Here is a 23,072-nt window from a genome sequence, read left to right as displayed (position 1 = left end):
AGTATTTGTCTTTTGTTGATAAGAATTTTCTGGAATCACTCCCAAGCTAAGAGTCCTTAGGAAGTCTTGGAGAGGTTTCAACAAGGGAAAATGAATCAGGAGTCGTGGTAGCAAAATGCTTAATGAAAATGCTTAAATTCACTTCAACAAAGTTCAAATGAAGATGGTGCCAAAATCACAGAGCGGAAAAACAGCAAATAGGGTTTTCCAGCCAATAATGAAAACCATATATATATATATATATCTTTTGATAGCCAACTCTAACTAGAAATTACAGTAGAACTGTACTGTACACACGTGGTCATAAGTTTTGAGACTGCAGTTGAATGGATCAAAAACCTTTTGACCAAGTGTATTATTCAAAATCAACGAAAGTGGGGGGAAAAAGTAGCAAAATGAAATGTTTAATTTTCTTTCTCTTTTAAGCAAAATTTTAGTTCTCATTGCTTGTTCCAAATATATAAAACCAAAAAATGTACAACCATTGAAAAATGACTCCCACTCATTGTTACCTCCCTCAAAAACAAAGGAACAAACAAACGAACAGAGGCACACACTTAAAACTATACAACAAAGCAAACTATAGCAATAGATAAAGCCAGCACACAGAAAATCACACAAAAACAAACAAGAAATAAAGGTCTTGTCAAATTGCTTGTTGGTGTTATTTACACAAGTAGACCGGCGAGGGTCCTCACCGATCTATTTTCAACTGACCCATCAAAACAAGTAAATTCATGTTCATTTTGACACAAAAACAAAGTCAAGGATGGGATGATTCAGCTCCTCTAAAACAGGAGGCCATTTCATTTTTTTTCCCTTTCCAGTCTTGCATTTTCTATAGCATTTGTCCCTTCATTGAGCATGACTGGTGGAACTGTAAAAGAGAGGCAGTGTACACTATGGAGTAGCATTTCATTCAACCAGGAATTGATTAAATTGATCAAAGCATGATTTCCACTGTGGTTGAATTTTTTTAAAAAAAGGCTTCAGACTGAAGTCAACATTCATACCTTGTAAGGTCACGTTTACACAGAGTATGGAACACTTCGGATCTTCCATGATGACATTTTTCTCCTTTGGTATAGACAAACAGGTAAGGGTGAGTTAACGTTGATTGGGGACACATTCACACTTGCTCATACTTACAGCAGTTATTGGATGGGATTGGAATTACATGGTATGAAATATTACATGATCGTAAAACTGACACGATCCATTGTATGGACATGTTCACGTGATGGATACTAGTTCCTTAGGGGAAGATGGTATAAGGTGTGATTGTGTTGTTGGGTGATCCATGACTTGTTTAAAAAGACTGACGTTCAGTTGGTTGACAGAAAACAAAACCAAATCTCAGTTCTATGAAAGCTCATGATTGGCAGGAATGTGGACTTCTCTTCCCCCCCCCCACTTGAAAGCATTGCTTTGGTTCAAGCATGTCACGCTCACATTTATGGTTGCTGCATAGATTATGAGGAGGAAGGTACGAGAAGAAAGTTCAACTGAGGCGCCGATTTGACAAGACGACAAGCTTTGATATCTCCTGTTAGCGAGGTGCCTAGTCGGTGGGTTACGCTTTTCTCCGTCCAGAAAGTCCAAACGCCGTTTGTGTGTGTGTGTTATTTGCCACGCAGCTGCTCTAGCTGGTCCTGGTATTCCGTAAACAGTCTTTGAAAACGCAGATTTTCTCCGATGACCGGCAGGACTTCCCGCAACAACTCCCGCTTGCGCAAACCCTAAATGCCAGACAGGAGAAGACACACAATTAGGACACCAAAGCATCATTTCGCTTTGGCAACTTCAAACGCTCAGTATTGAAAATTTGTAGAATCGTTTGCTCAACAATTTTATTGCTAAATTTATTGTCCAAGATTTCTTGCAGCTAATGTATTTTGTAATTTGATAGATTTGAAAACGATCTACAGTGGGGAGAACAAGTATTTGATACACTGTCAATGGGAAAACCCATTGGCGGTGTATCAAATACTTGTTCTCCCCACTGTACATATAGAGAGAGAGGGGGGCGGGGGGTGTCCAAATCAAAGACACCCTAAAAATGAAAGTGAAACAATAGGCACGTTTACATGCTGACTTTTATTCATACCGATTCAAATCATTCCGAATGGAAATTTCACATCAGCTGTTTACATGTCACTTCATCTATTCCGATCCAGCGTTTACATGTGTCTGCCTTTATTCCGAAAGGACGTTTGACAACTGCCGTCTGACATGCGCAGATTAATCAAAACAAAGCGTCACGTTGCAAAACATGGAGATCGATCGTCAGATCAGCTGCTGATTTAACTTTTCGAGTGGAAACAAAACTTCAGAATGACACGCCGTTCATTTAAAAAGTTGTGTGGGTGCGCTGTGCGTGTGCTTGGAAGCCATGTTGCAAGTGACGTTACTTACGTCACCAAGTGACGTCACCACGTCAGTACGGAGCATGTGCAGAAAGAACGCAACCAGACACCATTCCGCTTCCCTGTTTACATGATATAATTTTACTTCTAATCGGTTTGGGAAAAGGAATATTCCACCCCTGTGAATCGGAATGAAATTCCATTCGGTTTGGGCCTGTTCATTCCGAATGAGGTGTTTATATGGAACACATTTATTCGGTTTGAACAAATATTTCGATTGTAATTGGAATATTTGGCTCCATGTAAACGTGGCAAATGATGCAGCAGACTGTTCCATTTTGCGAAAATGTCATTGTAGCAACTCAAAAATGATTCTCAGTAGTCTGTGTGGCCCTCAAGTGCTTGACATCATCAGGGCATGTTCCGAATGCAACGACGGATGATTTTTCTGGGGGATCTCCTCCCAGACAAGGACCTGGACCAGGGCATCATTGACCTCCTGGACAGTCTGAGTAGCAACCTGGTGGCGCCGGGTGGACCTAAACAATGTCCCAGATGTGTTCTATTGGGTTTAGGTAAGGTGAATGTGGGGGCCAGTCAATTGTGTCAATTCTTTCATCCCCCTGCAACTGCGCTGGGCAAACTGGTCCTCGAGTGCCGCAGTGGGTCCCCAGGTCTTTGTTTTAACTGATCCAGCACAGATGGTTAAACCAATTAGGTTTCAGCAGAAATAAGAAACACCTGACTGCAATCAACTAATTGCACTTGTAAAATACCAGATTGGCGAAAAGGTGTCCTCTTAATGGGTTTCAACAAAAATCCACATCCAGTGTGGCCCTTTGTGGAATAGTTTGCCCACTCCTGCTCTAGCCACATGATGTCGGGCATTGTCGTGGACCAGGAGGAGCCCAGATCCCACTCTACCAGCGTAGGTTCTGGCAATGGGTCCAAAGATTTCATCCCAATACCTAATAGCAGTCGGATGCCATTATCTAACCTGTTGAGGTTGCGCGTCCTTCTCGGGATATGCCTCCCCAGACCATCACTGACCCACCACCAAACCGCTCATGCTGAATGATATTGCACACAGCATAATTTCCATGGTATCTCCCGACCCTATCATGTCTATCGCATGTGCTCAGGTTGAACCTGCTCTCATCAGTGAAGAACACAGGACGCCAATGGGGTAGTTGCCAATTCTGGTGGTCTATGGAAAATGCCATTCGAGCTCTACGTACTGGGCAATGAGCATAAGCCCCCCGACAGGACGTTGGGCCCTCAGGCCACCCTAAGGGAACTGGTTTCTGATTGTTTGGTCAGAACAATTCACACCAGTGGCCTGCTGGAGGTCATTTTTTAGGGCACAAAGGAACAGATACCATTCTGGCTGAGTGTCTTCTACAGCCCAGTGCAGCTCTACTGGTGGGAGACGCAGGGAACTGGATCAATAAACCAAAAGTTTGACTTATTAATTACTTTACTCTAATTAAAAAGTGTTCCTCTCATATTTTTTTTGCGCAGTGTACATTAATGATGCGAGCACATTCTCGTTACGAACTTGGTCGTGGATCGGATTGTGCTCGAATCGTGAGGTCAACTGTTTATGTGAATATAATGACGGAAGGATTGCACAGGTGCTTGATGAATGCATGTCCCACCAGTGTGGTGGCCTCCCAGGCTGTGGTGGTAGACTTGTGAGCTGGACCCAGAAGCTCCTTACAAAGTTCTCGCAGCCGAAACTCGGAGCCTGAAATGAGACGGCACATGTATGTGATGATTTTGTTCAATGTACAATAATATTGAGTCTGAAATGGCAGCTGTCAACCAAAATTGCAGACTTCTTTTATCTGTCCTGGGATGCTTCATGAGCCTTTTTTTGTAGGTCTCCTAGACTAGGTAGTTTTAAGATCAAGATCGAAAAACAATTGAGTTTGATCTCAGTAATAAGCAGTTTCATATTTAATCGAACATAACATAGTTCTGATGCAAACTCATGACTATGGAAGATTTTGGTCCAATGTTGATTGATTGACATTTTTTGCACATCAGGTAGTGATGTACGATATGACGATATATCTTGTCAAAACTATATAAAATGACATTGTCACGAATATCTTATAAGTACCAATATCGCGATAAATTGAGCATAAAGTAAAAGTACAAGCCTGCAACCCTTCTGCACTTACTAGTCAGTTTAGCACATCAGCTATGCTTAAAGTGACCTCTAAATGTCTCCAAATAAGGGTGCTTAGTCGAGGTATAATGATAAATCAATTTGAATCTGTAGTCCCCAGTACATCAGTCTGTTAAAGACCTGATCCGTTCAAAAACCGCCACTGAACAAACTGCGTTGTTTTTGCACTTATTGTGTATGCAAATGCATAAGCTTACATTCACCTCATAACAGACAATGAGAAATAACAACAGGCCAATAATTAAATGCCATTCAAAATGAAACCAAAATGATCATATAATGACAAACTAAATAGTATAATTGCAATTAATGAAACAACTGGAACAGTAAGTGAAAAAAATAATTAGCATGGAACGTGAACTTTGAACGTTTATCACATTTTTGTGCCGCCAAACATGCTGGGAGGCACAAAGCTACAATATATTGGACTACAACACGGATAAAATCTACAACATTCCTCACCTAAAATGGAAGGTTTGGAACTCATTTGGTTTTTTTAAGAAGATGCAAAGCTAGACAAAAGTCATGATGGCCAAATAAAGCTTATTGAAGCAATGAAGCCAATTGGTTTGCACATGGCTCAAAGTTTCAAGGTTCATTGGCTGTATGGCACCATCAAGAGGCCTTGAAGCCAAGGAAATCAAAGTGTTAAGAATTCTATGGCAATTTGTTGAAGGACATGAATGTGCTTCTGTTACTACTATATGAAGACGAAATGCAACAAGTAGCTTTAGATCATATTTTAATAATATTGTCTACATGCATGCACTTGTTTTATCTATGTGGCAAAAAAGTATGGGGAAAAGTGAGGAGTAAAGCTGCCATAATATGTTGCTTTTTTTAAATCAAGTGATTAAAAAACATTGTGGAATATTGCTATTGTGATACAAAATACTCCATATCTATGAGAGGATTTCTTTCATATCGCACACCACGGCTAAAACCTTAACTCATTCATGAATGAATTGCTGCGGCTACCTTCGTTGACGAGGAAGCGCGTGTAGATGAGCAGCCAGTAGCGATACTCGGGCGTCGACTGAAGCGTAAGGGCCGCCGCCAGTTGGTTCTCGAGGAAGGCCATCGTCATGCTCTGTTGCAGGTGGTGCGGTGCGGCGGATAAGCGGGATGCAAGGCGGCCGCCGCTGCAGATAACATTCAAAGAGCGTCAGTGTTAATAACCCCCCTGCTTTTCTGAGCACTTCAGCTTTGGCTCCTTACTTGAGGTTGCGTCCCTGCATGGTGGCCAAAGGCCCTGAGGATCCAGGTGCATCCTGGGTAGAGAGGCAGCTCCTGAAGTCGGCACACTGGACCAGACAATCTCCTCGATCTGCGATTAGTGTCCTGAACACGAAAGCCGAGCAGAGTCGAGGGGAAGGATACTTAACTGCATTGGCATGGCCAGACATATTTCACTTGGGCACGCGATCTGCAGTTTCCCAGTATAAATTTTACCGGTTTAAAAAAAAAAAAAAAAAAAAAATTGCTTTGGAGTTTTAAGTCTTTATAGCATAATCTACAGAACGCACCTATTTAATATGGTCATATTACTCTATTCACTCCATATACATAATCTGCACATAGCTCCTTAATTTCCGTAGTTTACGCACGTAACTTAGGCTGTGATGGGAATATGAGTTGATACTTCCGGGAAGCACCTTCGGGATATATGCGGCATTCATTTGCTTCGGGAGATCTGAGTTTCCAAGTTCGAAAGTCGTTCTAATGTGTTGTGAAGTCATAATGAGGGATAAAAGTATGATTGCTACAAAGAAGAGTAGCTTATTTTAATGCTCCAATGATACATCACAATTTGAGTGACTGGTGCTTTTTGTAGACACTATGTAATAAAGAATCATTTTTTTCCAATTACTCCAACAACATGTGTAATATTACGGTGCATGTGCCGATCATACAGTCGATGATGCAAATTACATCTTCCCACCTTCTTTACAGGTTAGAGCCAGATAAACAGCCCGTCCTTGTTGTTCGTTTTTACCTCTGTGTTGAGGTTTGTTTGGTCACCTATTCGCATTATTTGTGAATTTAAATTGTCAACTTTTAGTCTTTACGTATCAGGCAGCTAAAAGCGGCAAACTACCGTATTTTCACGACCATAATATTTTCTCCAAAATGGATGGTGCGCCTATTGTTTGGGCTAAGTATCAAAATGTATCTGTCTGACTGAGCAACTTTTGAAAAGGCGGACAGAAGTGTGATCGGGGGCATGCCCCGAGCAGCTGTAACGTTTGAGTGTGTGTGTTAGGCTAAACCAGGGGTCCCCATCTGCCGGGCCGCGGACCGGTACCGGTCCCGGTCCGTGGCGCATTTGCTACCGGGCCGCACAGAAATAATAATTTAATAACGACCACATTCTGGCAGAATTAACCCTGTGCCCCTGCTTAACACACCAATATCCCTGTCTACTCTAGATATAATACTACGGGATAGATTACATTGTCGTCATAGGAGTCAATTGATTGGACTGCTAGCAGTACATCTTGTTTGTGTATATAATATATCTATGTGTGCTTGTCCTCGATAATAACGTATTGCTAGGCCGCGGGCGTAGCACATTTGTTCCCGGAAATAATTAGCCCCCACACGAGCGAAGATGACTGGGAAACATACGTCTTTGGAGATATTTTTACGGTGAAAAGAGCACCTGACGAGCTTACAACCTCGAAGACCCACGAACTGCGAAGGAATGGATTCGTGACCTGTTTGTGAATAAACCGAGTGATTCGAGCATGTCTGTGCAAAAGTAAGATCAACTTGAAGAGATCGCAACTGACGGCGACCTTATTTAACGTACATTTGAGACAACAACTCTTAAGTTGTTGTGTGCAGCTTACTGGCAGGATGTATCTGAGGAGAACTTTTCTACAAGTCCTTCCATGATCAAACGTAAGTTAATATTCCTTTCTTTCAAGAAAGTTTGTAGTGTTTACTTTGGAATCGCTTTATTTGCGCATTTTGCGGCTATGTTTAACCGGTGTGAAACGCGCTGTGCCCCGATGCGATCCGCTTCCCCCCTCTGGCCGTGACACGAACCAGCGCCGCACGACGCGTCCACTCGGAGGAGACGCACGCCAAGGAGACTGACTGTGACAACAACGACAAATGTACAAATGAACTCTGTTTTGCTCCCGCTTACTTTATAAAAAAAAAAAAAAAAAAACGCTAGCCCGGATACTAACGTATATTTTTCATGTGCCCAATAATGCTGTGCGTCTTGTGTGTGTGTTAAATACAAAAGTATCAACTGAAAATGAGCCTGTGCCTTTTAATATGGAGTGCCCTATGGTCGCGAAAATACGGCACTCTGGTCGCAAATCGAAGTAGAAGATTAGCTGCTGTCTTTTGGCTAACTGGCTATGAATACAATGACAAATTTGAGTGAGAGGCTCTCACTCGAGAGCTTTGTGTAATATTGTGTTCATATGATATGTGGGAATTGAACTGTCTAAATACTGATGCTATTTATTGCTATTTTTTATTATATGATCAAAATGTATGTTGCCCATCTTTGTGATATAACCTCTAACAATTTTGTATGTGCGCTAATCATAATTTCCAGCTGTTTTACAAGCATTTTATTTGTTACTGCAGTCCCCCGTAATTCTTAAACAAGATGTATTATTTTTAGTTCACACACAAACAGCATTACTCTTGCAAATGGATATTAGTCAATTCATCTCTGCTATATGTTTCTATCAAATAGGGATGTCCCAATTTTGATTTTGAATACTAATGGCCGAAATACAAACCCCATCTGTTTTTTACAGAAACAATTTTTGTATGATTATACTAGTATATAATTTAAAGTGCTATTTCTGGTTTTTCATGATAGATAGGAGCAAAAAAAACTTTGCTGCTCGCCAGTGCCCCAGTATTGTATTACGTCTAGTGACACCCCTGCTTAATTGTTGCTAATTGCTATTTGATGGCAGCTTGTTTGCGTCTTACCACGTCTCCAGGGAAGAGCTGAAGCAGAAGGACTTGCCATTGGAAAGGCCGACGACTGGGACGCCCTGTTCAGTCAGCAGAGACTGAGACACGGTCACCTCTGAACCTGCATGTAGGCGCACAAACAAGGGTGAAAAAATGTCTGCTTTCAGGACACAGTCATGAAGGGACTGACAATAGCTTTATCATGTGCATCCTAGATGAAATAATGTTTAATATAAAAAAAAAAAAGAAAAGAAAGAATTTCATTTGTCTGATGCGTAATTGTGCAGAAAAATGTGGATAAAAGCCAGTATTTTTAAATACACTACCCCGTCTGCCATCGATTTCCGCGTATGCCTATTCATACGTCTACAGTAATAAAATTCTTATTTTTCAACCAAGTTCAACTTTGCTATAATGTTCAGTTACAAACAAAAGCTTACTAGCTTTGTTGCATCCTGGTCATGCTTAAGTCTAACTAGTTTAATAGGTTCCAGCTAATTCTATAGAATTATCTCATGACTACTCGAGCTCATAGAAAAGGAGGAGTGTTAAAAGACTAGCTAACTCCGGCAGCCATTGCTTGCTATTTCGTCTTGCTGTCTGTGCCTTGAAAAACAATAGCTTGTAAGTTATATTATCTATAACAGTACGTATTATCCTGCAACTGGCTGGCAACCACTTCAGGGTATACCCTGCCTCCTGCCCATTTTTAGCTAGGATAGACTCCAGCACCTCCACGACCTTCATGAGGATAAGGGTTTCATAAGACGAGTGCGTATTACCTTTCGTATTATGAATATTTTGTAATACTCTGCGTAAAATTTTTCACACATCTTTTCGTACACTGAATTTGTCATTTACTGAAGCTTCCGTATCTCGAGGTAACACTGTACTTACTGTGTGCAACGGTCTTAAGCTAGGTTCATACCGCAGGTCGTAATGCACAAATCAATTTTTTCTTGTTTTTTCGACTGAAGTCAGGCATTAACTTGACGGTCTGAACGAGACAGGTCGCATAAAAGTGAGCCATTTCAAATCCGATCTAGGTCACTTTCGTATGTGGTTAAAATCCATTTTGGGCCACATTTTTCCAGAATGTGGCTGCGGTCTGAACTGTTAAGTCCCCCAAATCGGAATACATGCCGCAATTACATCAGCGCACAGCGAGAGAGACAGGGCGCTATGTTAGTGATGGAGCTGTGCATTATCGTTAGCGCCTTGCTTGAACGCGGCTTTTATGGAAGAGGAGAGCTTGGCAACAGTCAAAAAACAAAAAAATAAAATGGTCAGGGTATGGAGGAGGATCAGCGCTCCAAATGAGCAGTATTTCAAGATTGCTTCCACGGCCCAGAGTCGGGGCAAACTGTCCGTATAAGTGTGTCATGCACACACAGTGCGCACATGCTATCAAGCCATATAAACTTTTGAATACAAGACTGAACAGGAATTATTTATGTCTGTTATTTATGTCCACTTTTTGTAAATCAAAATATGATCACCCTAGGATGACGTTGAGCCAGCATGTGTAGTCGTTTGTTTTGATGCTTCTGCACATGGGAGTTGGTTTGCTCAGCGCACCTCGGACTGTGAATTAATGCGCATGCGTGATACTTGAACGGGCTCAATGGACGAAGACAGCCTGAACGGGCACGCAAAAAAACAAACATGACAAAAAAAAATCGCAACTGTGCATTAAGACCTGCGGTATGAACGTAGCCCTAGCCTCAGTTATACTAGGTGTTGCATTAAGCATGAAACAGGATGTGGCCTGCCTTACCAGACAAAATAGCAGCCAAGGACTCGTTCTTGACCAGAGCCCTCTGCTTGTGTACGTCCCTGTAGGTCAGAGCGACGCAGGTTTCACAAACTACAACCTTTCCAGAAAAGCTCATAACATTACACTGTGAACTGACCACACAGACAGCGTTGCCCCGGCTGTTAGTGTCATCACAAATCGCGCTGAGCAGTCAAGGGTCGACACGGGTGAGTTCAACTGGATGGACGGCAGAAGGCGGCGGCCGCAGGACGAGAACACTGACAGCATTCTATCCTGGCACGCCACGGCTACGACGTCGCTGAGGAAGAGGAATGCGGTCACGTGACGTTCTGGGAGTCCTTTGGTTGATGAGGACATGCTTACCCGCTGCCTGCGGCGGCAACTACGGAGCTGGGCAGCAGCGTATTCCACTCTCGGCCATCTCGCGAACATCGCAGCTGACTGAGCCTGGAACCGGCTGCCGACGTCACTTCGTTCTCCACCTCCAGGAAGACTGCTGGGTCTGTGCTCACCTGCATGTAAACACACAACCACATCAGTCTATCCTTCCAACAGAGGTTCTGAGTCATCAAGCTTCCCTCAAAACACCTGCATGCTGAAGGTCTTCTGGAAGCTGGGCGTTGGCAACCTGAGGACGGCCGCCGGTGTCGGAGTCGGTGCTGCCGCCACCACAGAAGCCGCTCTCATCGGCTCCCGTTCGGGGGGAGATAATACTTGGAGGGACTGACCAAAAACCCCAAAAACTTAATACTCTGCAGTATCGCGTGATACTTTTCCTCTCGTTCTTCCATTGCTCGTGTACCTGTGCGAAGGACTGACTCAGTATTGGTGGTGCCATCTTGTCCTTACGCGGCCGCCCCTTCTTGCGCTTCTCCACCACTTCGGCGGCGTCCAACATCAGGGGCTCAGGTTTGCGCTTGCACAGGCTCAGGTTCTTGTTGATGACCGCCATCTTGTCCTCGCTGTCACTACTGGTGTCCTCTTTAGCTTTTACATCTTTCAAGACTGACGCCACAACATCTTTGGGCCTGAAAAAGCAGTTGTGAAGTTATAAGAAGATGAGGACCTACCAGTCCCCATTCACTGAACATTTTTGATTTGCCATTCACCTACAAAGCTGTCTGTAGAGTGTAGGCATATATATAAATATATAAATTTCATATTAATACATATTTGTCATTGCTGTTCTATTACTGTGTTCATGTTTATGCACAAAAGTATGCCTCCCTTATGTAAACAAAATGTACTTTTCTTTAGCCAGATCAGTGTAGATAAGCTTGGAATTTATTGTTTACTCTTTGCTGCTCGCTAGTAATTTTCCTAACATGTACAGCATGAGGCTTGGGGGTTAAGCTCATTTGAAGAAGGACAATATACGCTCTGACCCGATGGCCCCTTGGTATTTTTTATCTACCTCTGACAGCCCAGGTCTAAGTAAAATACCTATGTACCCAGACTTTGTGGACACCCTGTATAAGCAAATATGTATGGTAACTGACTCATTACATATCGCGACAGCCTCAGATAGAAGGGTGACTAATCACCTGTCAAGTGGCAGCAGGCCGGTGGTAGAGGAGATGGCGGCGGGGACGCCTGGTGTGGTCTTGGATCTCTCTGTGAACCTGGAGTCCAAGGCCTTCATGGGCTCCATCTTAGAAGCTGATGCCAGCAGCATACTGGCCTTGACGCCGGAGGGTAGAACCTGGTCTTTGGGGTCCTCCAAACCCTTGGGAGCTGTGTTGGTGGGCGGTGGCAGAGCGAGCACAGGATCGAGGTTGGGCCGCTGCCCCCCCAGCGAGGGGGCTGCCACTGTTGCCACCACCTGACCTGAGCTGGAGTCAGTGCTGAGCTGGGGGGGCAGCTGGTTGGACAAGGAGGACGGAAGGATGGGTACGCTGTTGAAGAGTGCTGGAGAGAAGTCCCTAAAAAGAAAAATCCAGTGATGGTGAACCAATCATCTCTCTCTAATTGTAATACAGTTTCTAAAAGCCACGTAACACTGTTGCACATGCAATATGGAGTAGATTTGGGACAAAATATCAGTTGACGATATTGAATTTAGAAAATTGGATCGCAATATATAGATTAGATGCACTGCCACTTGACTTGAGTAATTTAGCAGTAATCATAGTAGTAGTCATCAGTAAGAGTGTTGAGAATTCTATGCCCATTTGTTTAATAAAATATGCATTTACCTGTGCTATGATATGAACAAAATGCAACAAGTGCTATAAGCAGGGGTGCACATATTTTTTTTGCCCAGGTTCTCAGATGAGGACCTGGAGATGTGACTTGGTCCTCATTGAGCTTGAGACCCGACCCACCTGATGCAATAAAATTATGACACGCTTTACTTAGAGCCAATTACCTTTAATTAATTATACTAACAATTAACGCATAATTAACATCAACTGGCACAACAAAATTGCCATTACAGTACTTTGAAGTGAAATGTAAAGAAATAAACATAAAAGCACTAATTCAAAATAAAGGGCATTACGCGGCTCCCACATTAACTCCAAGCCTTTGTAAAAGTGGGATGTCCTCCTCCTAAGAGCTCATTGAACATGCATGTTTAGCTTTGTGAAATGCGAGCAAAAACACGTTTGTCAGTGCATAGTGCTGTTCTTCATTAACTTTATTCCGCCATTTGTCCATAGGGCGAGTGGGGTCCTGTCTGACATCGCCACATTGCCACATGCTCCGTTTTTTTCTGTGCTTTTCAAAGTTTGGATGGCTGAAATTATTTGACCCTATATAAAATGCGCTGCTCTTATCAGCGACATTGGGATTCTCACGGCAAATGTTGCACCACATTTCCATGCGAGCATCATTTGCTTCTAGCCATGGTACCTCCTGCAGCCACTTTTCAGCAAAAGTCCTTTTTTTCGATAGCTCCGGTGACGTCTCTGTTGTCTGTCGTCTTTTGACGGGGGTGGGGGAACACTGAAATAATTACTCAGGGGGAACCTGCCTCTTTGAAATTTTGAGAAGTGATTTTCTCGTGTCCGCCGCAAATACAGTGGTCAGCCATCGGTACGCAAAAGCGTATGGAAGCTGTTGAGGGCCTGCGCGTTTGTCTACGTCCAGTACGCATGCGCGCATGCGGACCACTTATGTGCACCCCTGGCTATAAGGATATTTTGTTATTAATTTTTATTTAGAATTAATAGCTTTCCCCACGGTGTTTGGCCTATTATTATTTTTTGGGTGGGGGGGGGGGGGGTGACTAGCTTTAGATAATATTTTAATATTATTATCTACATGCAGGCACTTGTTTCATCTATGTGGCAAATAAGAATGTTATCTAGAGCTACTTTTCCCCATTCTTTCCCTGCCCAAAATCCATAAAGGGTGAGATAACAGGCGATCGCCATTGTGTTTTGCGGCCGTTTAATACTGTAGTCTGTACAGCATTTTTATGTGCTGCTAAAATTAAAATAATAATTTGTAATTACATTGTTTTATTTTTTATTTTTTTATTTTTTTACATTTTTTGATATCATGACCCTGGCATATCGAGGTGCATTGTGACATGAGTTTAAGTGTACTGTCACATCCCCTAGTCTGAATACAGATCAGGTGAAACTCTTTACCCGGTGTCCAGCTGAGCTATGCACAACGGCGTAATCCGTCTCCTGCCGTCAGCGGTACGAGTCTCCACCTGCTTCTTCAGCAGGTTCTATAAAACCATGGCCAGAGCGAGAACATCAGTGAATATATGTAACTTTTAGGACCAAAGGTTTTTCACTCACCTTCCTGATGTCCTCCAGAGACTCCCCGTTCATCACGCTGTTGAGCTTTGGTGCCAAGGAGTCGGCACCAGCTGCTCCAGAGTTGTTCTGGGCTGAGCTCTGCCTCTCCTGCTGGTATTTTAGCATCTCCGGGTTCTCAATGATGGTGGTAGCCAGCTGTGTCTCCTGTGTGCTGGTGATGGCCAGGCTCTTGCCATAGATGTTCTGGTGAATAGTGTTCTGAGAGCGAGGAGACGGTCATTCGTTGGGTTTGTTTTTGAGGGACGAATAGGACTAGCGGGCCACGTGTCAAACCTTTTCATCTTCGCTGAGTGGATCTCCTAGCTCGTCGAGTGAGAAATCCAGGTAAGCTATGGTACCGTCCATGGAACACACCAACATGCCTAAGCCTGTGAGAGTCCTTCAAAGCACACATGGAAAAAAAAAAAAAAGCCGATAGAGAACCTGAAAACACTTTGGCCTCAAGACACAAAGTCTGTTTTGTAGAAGTCAATACCACCAATCCATCAAAACTCACCATGAAATGTCCATGATGGATTTGTCAAACAAATCATGGATGACCACCAGGGGCCGCTTCAGGGAGGTAAGCTGTTTGGAGCACATAAAGAAGAAATCATGTTAGTGATGACAAAAATGTAGATCGGTCTACAGGAGTGTCCAAACTACAGCCAATGGCGGCCCAAAGCAAATTATGAAAATATCATTGAATATGGACCGCACAAGAAGCTTGAGTTCCGCCTACATTCAATTACACTTCCAAGCTTTAACATTAGATGGAGCTAGTTACTTAGTGCCTGTCATTAGCTCAGGGGTCAAATATTGGCAAAATGTTGAACTCAATTAAGGAAACTTTGTAAAATTTCAGATTGATGAACGAGACCTAAGACAAATGTTTGTCCGTGTGAATGATTAAAAATGACTTCTATTTTTGAGTCCTTTTGCCTCCAGTCTGTTTATAATTGCACTGTATGTTACAAAGTGTAAAAATGTGTGCCCACCCAGACGGAGAGTGAACGGTCCTTACTGCCCACGGCGCAGCAGCAATATGGACAACTAGGCTTGGGAGAGCTGCCATTTTTCTGCTTTTTCTTGAAGATCTTTGGGTTAAATTTCTACAGCAAAAAAAACAACAAAACTTTTAAATAGCACTTTAGTGTCAACAAAATACACTGCTGTGAGTGGATAGAGACTTTATGATTCCACAAATGTTGTGAAACTCACCACCACCGTGACGGCTTTTCTGTGTCCCACAAAGTCCATGTTGGTCTTCCAGCCGTCCCTCTCCACGATCTGTGCCGTGGGTCCTGAATTGTTCATAGCATGTGCCGATACCAGATACTGGCCGTCCGGGGACCACGACAGACGCAGGACATGAGTGGTGCCACCACACTGATTCATGGGGGAGAACAAAAAAAGTAATGCTGACCAAACCAATGACAAAGTTTTTGCATCTTTGAGGGCTCGGGTACTTATCAGTTCTGGCCGTGGGGGCCAATTAAATATAATCACCTTCCCAAAACAATGAGCCTAAAATCATCATGCCACTAAAATATTTTTGGGCTTTAATAATACCCTAATGATGCTGGCTACCATTGGTATGATCTCCAATAGGCCAGTCGCAATAACAAATTTTAGTGGGTGATATATTGTCTCATAAATTATTGCTGATATGCGATATTATTGTTCCATGCCACTTATCCTCACAGGTGGCTGGAGCCTATCCCAGCTAACTATTAGCAGTAAGCGGGGTACACCTTGAACTACCAGTCAAACGTAGGGCACAAAGAGACGATCATTCATGCTCACATTGACACCTATGGAGAATTTGGAGTGTTCAATCAGCCTTGCATGCATGTGGGAGGAAACTGGAGCACCTGGAGAAAAGCCATGCAGGCATGGGAAAAACATGCAAACTCTACACATGAAGGCTGGAGTTGGGATTGAACAAGGGTTTGTGCTAACCAGTCTACAACTATGCAGCCATAACCATCGTCATCATCTGCCTACCTCACTAAAAGGCTTTGTGATGTTGGCCTCCATCTGCCAGTCCACTGTCCTCCAAACCTTCAGACTGTGATCATCGGCCTGGGAGGCGATGTACTTGCCCACCGGGTCCCACGTTAGGCCCTTCACCAGGCCTGTGTGGCCCCGAAGACACGTAACCATCTCTGAGAAACAATAGAACGCCACCCAGTTGAGGCTTCGGCTGAATTGTGCAGCATGAGCGACCGTGGAAAATGTATGCGGCTACAGGGAAAAATATCTGGTTTATTTTCAAAGTAAAGTCAAAACGTTGAACAGTTCTTCTTGAGATAATGGAGGAGGCCAGGGTTCAACTCAAAGAGTCAAAGGTATTTTAGCAGGAGTTTGAGATTTGAGGGACTGTTAGCGATCTTCCAGACTACAATTAGGAATTTCCATCAGGTTTGATTAATGAAATACGTCACAGCTTTTCTCAGTGCCTGACCTATTTTTTTTTTTCTTGTCTACAGTCCCAGTCTTAAAATTTCCCAGCTGTATGTTAAAGTGTTGTTTTGGTTTTAGAAATTCCTTTTCTTCTCTTACCAGGAAATTTGCGGGCGTTCCAGACGACAATGGTGTTGTCCACGCTGCAGGACGCCAGCCACACATCATGAGGAGACCAGGCCACGTCCATTACATCTACATGCACAACAAACAACCAAAGACGTATAAAACAAGGTTGCGTGTAGCCATATAACACAATATTCTGTGGCACTTGAAAGAAGGGAACGTCTTGTAACAAATGGCTGGGAGTGAATGAGTCAACTATGTATGAGGCGGCAGGTAAATATGGGATGAAGAAGTTACTGCCTCCACGAGAGAATGTACAATCCATGCTATACTGAGGGGAGAAGTTGTTTCATTTCATGCATGATATAAAGTGCTGGGGAACCACTTAAAATGTTAATACGTGTACATGAATACTGTATTTTCACGACTATAGGGTGCACTTAAAAGCCTAATTTTCTCCAAAACAGAGGAAAAAATGTGTGCACAAAGCTAAAAATTCTGTACACGTCAATGTCCGACGTTGATGAGGTCTCAGCTTGACTGGGTGCATTTCCTGCCTACACACTGCTTAATATAGGTTGGTTGGTTGGTTGGTTGGTTGGTTGGTTGGTGTTACACTTGGGGGATATAAAGGTGGACGTAACTGAAAACAAGCATGTGAGGTGTCCTTTTTTTGGTTTAACTTTATTCACAATAATACAAAAAAAAAAAAAAAAAAAAAAAAAAAAAAAAACTAAGGGTGAACAGTTCAATTACATTCAGCAAAATTAAAATAAATAAAATGGTTTTGGGTTGTTTTTTTCTTCTTCTCACATATAAGCTATATTCCATGCAAAGTCTCTTGGTCGTGAATGAGGTGTATGTGGAGAGACCGGATGTTTTTTTCCCCCCATGTGTCACCGCCCCTGCTGATCTGTGACTCTATGCACGACCATCTCACAGCCGTTGCGATAACCAAACGCGGCAAATTACCCCGTGGTAGGTGAGTCACGCCACAATTTGTGAATAGATTATGGACCAACGTGTCTGCTAGCGCTGTTGTACGGGCTTTAGCAAATGCCGGTATCATTATGAGAGGGCTCTATGAGAGGGCTCGAACTTGCCCAAACTGTTCATTTCAGATTCAGAAGATGAGGACTTTGATGGATTTGTTGATGATTGATCAAAAAGTATCATGAGTACATTGTTAACTATGGTACCTAAGTAAAGGACAACCAAATTCAGTTTTGATCCTGCTGCCTTTTGAAATACACTTAGCATGCTATGGGTATGTTGTGCCCAATAATACGGACCGCCTTATGTATGTGTTAAATACAAAAATTGCACCTGAAACTGAGACTGCACCTTTTAATACAGAGCGTCTTACGATTGCGCAAATATGGTAATTTCCCCTTGAAAGAGTTGTAGCTTTGTGCATTCGTTTTACCTCCAGTGTGATTCCTCAGGATGGTGACACATCTCCACTGCTCCACATTGGCCAGTTTACTGCTGGAGCCAAACACTGTGCTCGGACCAATGAACCTGAACATCAAACCATTAAACAGAGCCTGTAGTTTTACGGAGAGGAAGATGTAATGACATCACAAAATGTTATCACAATGTGTTCGTAGAGTGCAAATATAGTCAGCCAATCAAAACCCTCAGTACTTACAAGTCAAATGCATGCGACCTACTCGTTTGCTCCTCTCTAGAGCTGTAAATCACCAGCTTCATTATATGATATCGATTCTTTGAAATATACAATATTTGCAGATATTACAAGTCCCTTTGATTAATACGATATTATTTGCACATTTAACATAATCAGCAATAAAAAAATGCAGAGCAATTTCGTTTGTGACAATTTTTTTGCTGAAACATTTCAGTAATTTGACAACTATTTAGAAAAAGGCATATCTAAAAGATAACTATGTTAATCCATCTGCTGCGTTTCAATCGATTTGATGGGATCGTTGCTTAACCAAGATAAGTTTGTCAAAATACAAACTCATTAGAAGGCAGAGAATATGCTTGACTTCCCTGGAATTGAAATATGCGATGAATCGTTTCAACCCTAAAACACCCAATAGCTGGCATCTATGAATTGAATGTTGAATACATACGCAGCTCGTTTCCACACCATCACCAGCTTGTCATCCCCCCCGGACGCCAGGTACAGCCCGTTGTTAGACCAGCGCACGCAATTCACGCATGCTGCACACAAACATGATTCATATTTTATTCTTTATTACGTTTGTAAATCAAGGAAAACCCAAGGGGTTAAAACAGTGAGTTTCGCATTGAATTTCATTTTTAACAACACAACGCAAATCCACATTTTAACAGTGTTTTAAACTAAGAATGAAGTATATATATTTTATTGAAAGTTGTACCTAGATGATTGTCCATCTGGCAAAGCATTTTGGGAACGTTCTCATTCTTCTCATCTTCCTCACGGAGGACAGGTGCCATGTTCCAGATCATCACCTTCCCTGAATCCTCACCTGACAATCACAAATGATCTCGCAAGATCAGTCATCAATTTGATTTTGATAAGGATGTGCTTGCGTTCGGTCTGCTTGATACCTTGGCCACCAGTTGCAAATTTGGTTCCATCTGGGTGAATGTCAACCGAAAAAATAGGTTTGCCTGTAAAAAAAAAATAAAAAATAAAAAACAGCAATTAAAGACAAAGTACTGAGTTATTGGGCAATTAGAAGCCACTCGCTTAGCTGCAACAACCCGGGGGCGGCCCATGGATATTACAGAAACGAAAGCCAGACCAACACTCGGCATACTTAGGAAAGCAAGGAGAAACAGCATAATGTAGAGGTGGAAGCTTTCTGACTTCTAACAAATATATGGAAATGGTGATGACGCCTTAACATACTCTGGGAAAGATGATCCTTACCACCTGCAAAATTGTAATCACGAGTACGTTTTAACATCTTTTAATATCTCCAGCAATGTGTTCATCTCCGATACGGACCACTTTAGTGTTGCGCAAGTTACCCTGTCTTCCACTCTCTGTGCTTCCAGGAATAACAGGAACGCATATACTGACATCATGGGCATGCGGTGTGAAAATGGTTTGTTCCGAAATTTTGGAATAAAGTGGTTTCATGCAAAATGATCGGATCAATCCCCATTAACCATCCCTCTGGTTCGGAATACAATCTTGATTGGCTTAGAATATTCCGAATTGGGTGTGTACATGAAGCATTGTTTGTCCAATCGGGCTTTTAACCGAAATAAAACTGCCCATGTAAAAGTAGCCAGTGTTTGCTAGAAAAGGGTTAGGCATTCTATTTCCAGAGGATGTGAAGGTCAGAGTGCAGAATGCAGAGACCATCACAAGTAAAAAGTGAATTTATTTCACTGAGTAATATTTTTTTTACAGATTCATCACCATCTTTATGTATACATGCTGTATGTATGGTTTCGCTTGTTGTTTTGAAAAACGGTTTGGAAGGATGTGAACACAGGTATTTACTTTTACAAATTTAAAAGGCACTTTTTATGGTCAGACGCTTGGTTAGAAGAGGGATAATGAGGGATCCATGACCATACTAAATTGGTGTTTTACTCATGCAGTTAGCAATTGAACATAATGGTGAAGCATTGTTGAGTTGATGAGTATGTAAAGGACATCACACGTAAGGTATGGCTACATATTGATTTAGATTTTTAAAAAAAACGCATACAGGCCACATTCAGACATCCTTTGATCGCTAGACGGTGGAGCTATTTGTTTGCTGAATGCGCCAAATGTACAGATCCACAGACTAATTGACAACTAGTGAATGAAGTGCTGCCTCCAAAAGGGAAAACACACCCATGCTTCCTTTGTTGGCGGGCGCATTTTCATCTCACTTAGATAAACTAGTAAAAACATACCTAATTGTCCATGACGCACAGAAGTCTTGCCACCTGAAGACGTGTTCGCAGTTGAGCATGCCAACGGCTAACTTAGCAAAGTGACAGCAGTTAGCCTTGTTGGCTAACGTCAAAAGCTAGCTGCAAGGGGGCTAGCAAACCGGGGAGATCGGTTGAGCAAACATTTGGGCTCGAGGCAAGACTGCAGTGCCTAAAACAACTCCTGCGCTTTAGTTGGAAGCGATGCCGGGCGTTCCTTCCGCCGCCATCACTTTCCCTCAGGAGCCCCCCCACCGACAACAACAACAAAAGCTCCAACTTGGTCAAAGAGACTCACTTACCGTTGTGGCTCACCCAGCTCGGCTTCAGCAGCTTCATGATGTTCAGTTCAAAGTATGTTTTCTTTTCTTTCCCTCTTTTTTTTTTTTTTTTTAAATAAAATTTTAATTATTATTATTTGATCACTTCCTATTCCGTTAGGCGTCCGCCTTTTGTGTCTCAAACTCCGGCCGACGTTCCAGTGTTTTTGGGGAGCTTCCACGCCATCTCGGCTTAGGACTGCAGCAGTATCCCCGCCGAAGCAAGCCGGACGATCGAAGACGCGACACTGCGCATGAGCGGAAGTCTTTTCTTCGCCTTTTCACCGCCGAATGGAAGTCCAGTTCCAACCTTTTCAAAATTAAGGAATTAACCTTAAAAACTTTTCGCTTTCCGAGGACAAACACAATTTAAATGTCATCTTGTCATATCTAAGACTATATTGTTTGAATTTATTGCTGTTAAGAGTTAAGAGCTAAAAACAACTAAATTGTTCACTCCGTAGCGCAAGTGTAGTTTTTTTTTACTTTGAAACTTAAAATGACGTCAAAGCAGGAACCCAATTCGAATAGGAAGGTTGTTGTTATTATTTCAGGGAGAAGCCCTGTCAAGTCGCCGCTCATGTTTCTGTTGTTGTTGGGTGTGTGTACACTATATTTTTTAAAGAATATTTTCATCCCTTATTCATAGATGGATCACGATATTTAGAGGGTGTATTTTAGGGACATATATGCATCGATCCTCAGAGCTCAATTATTATTAAGGGAAGACAACTTGATGTGCCTCACAATAACTTATATATCGAGACTACGAGGGGTGTAACGGTACACGAAAATCTCGGTTCGGTACGTACCTCGGTTTTGCAGTCACGGTTCGGTTCATTTTCGGTATAGTAAGAAAACAAAATGCAAAATATAAATGTGCTAATTGTTTATTACACACCTTTCAACAATAGGAACATTTGCCTATACAAAGCTAGAATTCTGCTCAAAAAGTAGCGGGTATCTAAAGATAATCCAACAACAATTTGCCTTTCAGACACTGCGTATTGGTCAGCTTTCTTTCTGAAAGAAAATAAAAAATAAGTCCTGTGCTTAAGAGAAGCAATCCCAATAACAAAGATTTTAACCTGTATTTTACAAATGAAATGCCTCAATGAATCATTTTTTTTTCTTATGAACAGTTTTCAAAAGCTTTACTGGTGGAATTTCTCAAGTTAAAGCGCCGCACAGAAATTAATACATTTAATTGTCTAAGCAGGATCTGTGTATTATTCTTGTTAATTACAGGTGTTTTAGCTCATTTCAATTAATTTAAATGGGCTATTATTTATTTTGTTGTGTTTATATTTTACAAATGTGATGTAGTATTCATTTATATTGTATATTTCATGTTGTATAACTTTAGTTCCTATGTGAATATTAGTTCCTACTTGTTGTGTTGTGGTAAGAGGGTTTTGTATTGAACACAGGGCTGTGTTGGTTATTATAGCAGAGAAGACAGCAGTAAATCAACAAAGACAAGTCAACTGTGCCCCGATCTACCACTCAAGAGATCTGATGGACTTGGAGTGGGTTACGATTGCATATTAGTTTGAAAACCGACCGGATCCACCGTGTTTTTACACGAGTGACTTCCGGTCTGCCCGATCCTAGCTACCAGTAGTAGTATTGACGCAGGAGGGTCACCTCTCACGTCAAATAATAAACTCTGCCGTTCTTTTCGCGTGCATCGTGTTGAGCCGCTTCTGGGACGCGTCTAACACGCAGCCGCACTGCGACTGGTGTGCATTGGCTGATTGACTTTAACGCCTGCGTTTCACTGCGTTCTCGCAGCGGCCACGGTGTCGCACTGTTGACGTTTCTTGGTTATACTGTCCTACCGTGTTGGTCCTCATTATAGTAGAGAAGACGGAGTAAATATAATCTACACAAAGAAACTGTAACCCAATCGACTCACAGCCTCGAAAAGTAAGGGTTACATTACGTCAGAAACTCGTTCGGTACGCCTCCATTCCGAACCGAGCACCACGTACCGAAATGGTTCAATACAAATACATGTACCGTTACACCCTTAGAGACTACGTGCATTCTACGTTGATGATGGAAGGCTTGATTTATACTCCTTCGTTAATATTTTTCTAATAATTTTATAAATTGTGATTTATTGACCTGTTTTGCATCAACATGCATCAACTGTTTTAAATAAAACAAGAAATTGAATAATGTCCAAAGGTTTTATTGCAATCAATATCTGCAATAAAAAAGAATGACATACTATTTCTGTTTATATGTACATAATACCATACATATGACCTAAAAAGA

The 23,072-nt window shown here is 42.2% G+C and overlaps 1 protein-coding gene across 5 annotated transcripts; it reads right to left on the bottom strand.

Moving 5' to 3' along the window:
• Positions 1–388: 388 nt before the first annotated feature.
• LOC130913771 (protein HIRA) lies at positions 389–21,062 on the bottom strand. Of its 5 annotated transcripts, XR_009062815.1 has the most exons (26): positions 20,772–21,060; positions 19,141–19,203; positions 18,948–19,058; positions 18,678–18,768; positions 18,002–18,096; positions 16,609–16,704; positions 16,051–16,211; positions 15,265–15,432; positions 15,042–15,155; positions 14,561–14,631; positions 14,338–14,443; positions 14,044–14,262; positions 13,885–13,970; positions 11,833–12,210; positions 11,091–11,316; positions 10,877–11,011; positions 10,652–10,800; positions 10,425–10,586; positions 10,289–10,347; positions 8,527–8,632; positions 5,779–5,901; positions 5,539–5,702; positions 4,025–4,113; positions 1,150–1,739; positions 1,014–1,077; positions 817–877 (listed from the first exon to the last, which is right to left on the bottom strand). XR_009062815.1 is itself a non-coding variant. In XM_057832615.1 (25 exons), exons 1-25 carry the CDS (start codon positions 20,806–20,808, stop codon positions 807–809), a joined length of 3,144 nt encoding a protein of 1,047 aa, XP_057688598.1. In that variant the 5' UTR covers positions 20,809–21,062; the 3' UTR covers positions 389–806. The 5 variants fall into 5 exon arrangements, 3 of the variants coding, with proteins under 3 accessions (XP_057688598.1, XP_057688597.1, XP_057688599.1); XR_009062814.1 differs by having other exon boundaries at positions 389–877; positions 1,014–1,739; XM_057832615.1 differs by lacking the exon at positions 1,150–1,739 and having other exon boundaries at positions 389–877; positions 20,772–21,062.
• Positions 21,063–23,072: the final 2,010 nt, after the last annotated feature.

This window comes from Corythoichthys intestinalis, chromosome 3, assembly GCF_030265065.1.
Source record: "Corythoichthys intestinalis isolate RoL2023-P3 chromosome 3, ASM3026506v1, whole genome shotgun sequence".
In the NCBI taxonomy this organism is placed as follows: Eukaryota; Metazoa; Chordata; class Actinopteri; order Syngnathiformes; family Syngnathidae; genus Corythoichthys; species Corythoichthys intestinalis.
The sequence above is the reverse complement of the archived record's forward strand: the minus strand, read 5'-3'. Positions and strand labels throughout refer to the sequence as shown.

Coding starts and splice junctions, on each gene's coding strand:
- LOC130913771 (XM_057832614.1), bottom strand. CDS start 20,808: ATGAAGCTGCTGAAGCCGAGCTGGGTGAGCCACAACG. Junction 10,587..10,651: donor GTTGCCGCCGCAGGCAGCGG/GTAAGCATGTCC, acceptor CCTCTTCCTCAG/CGACGTCGTAGCCGTGGCGT. Junction 1,078..4,024: donor CCTGGGAGGCCACCACACTG/GTGGGACATGCA, acceptor TCTATACCAAAG/GAGAAAAATGTCATCATGGA.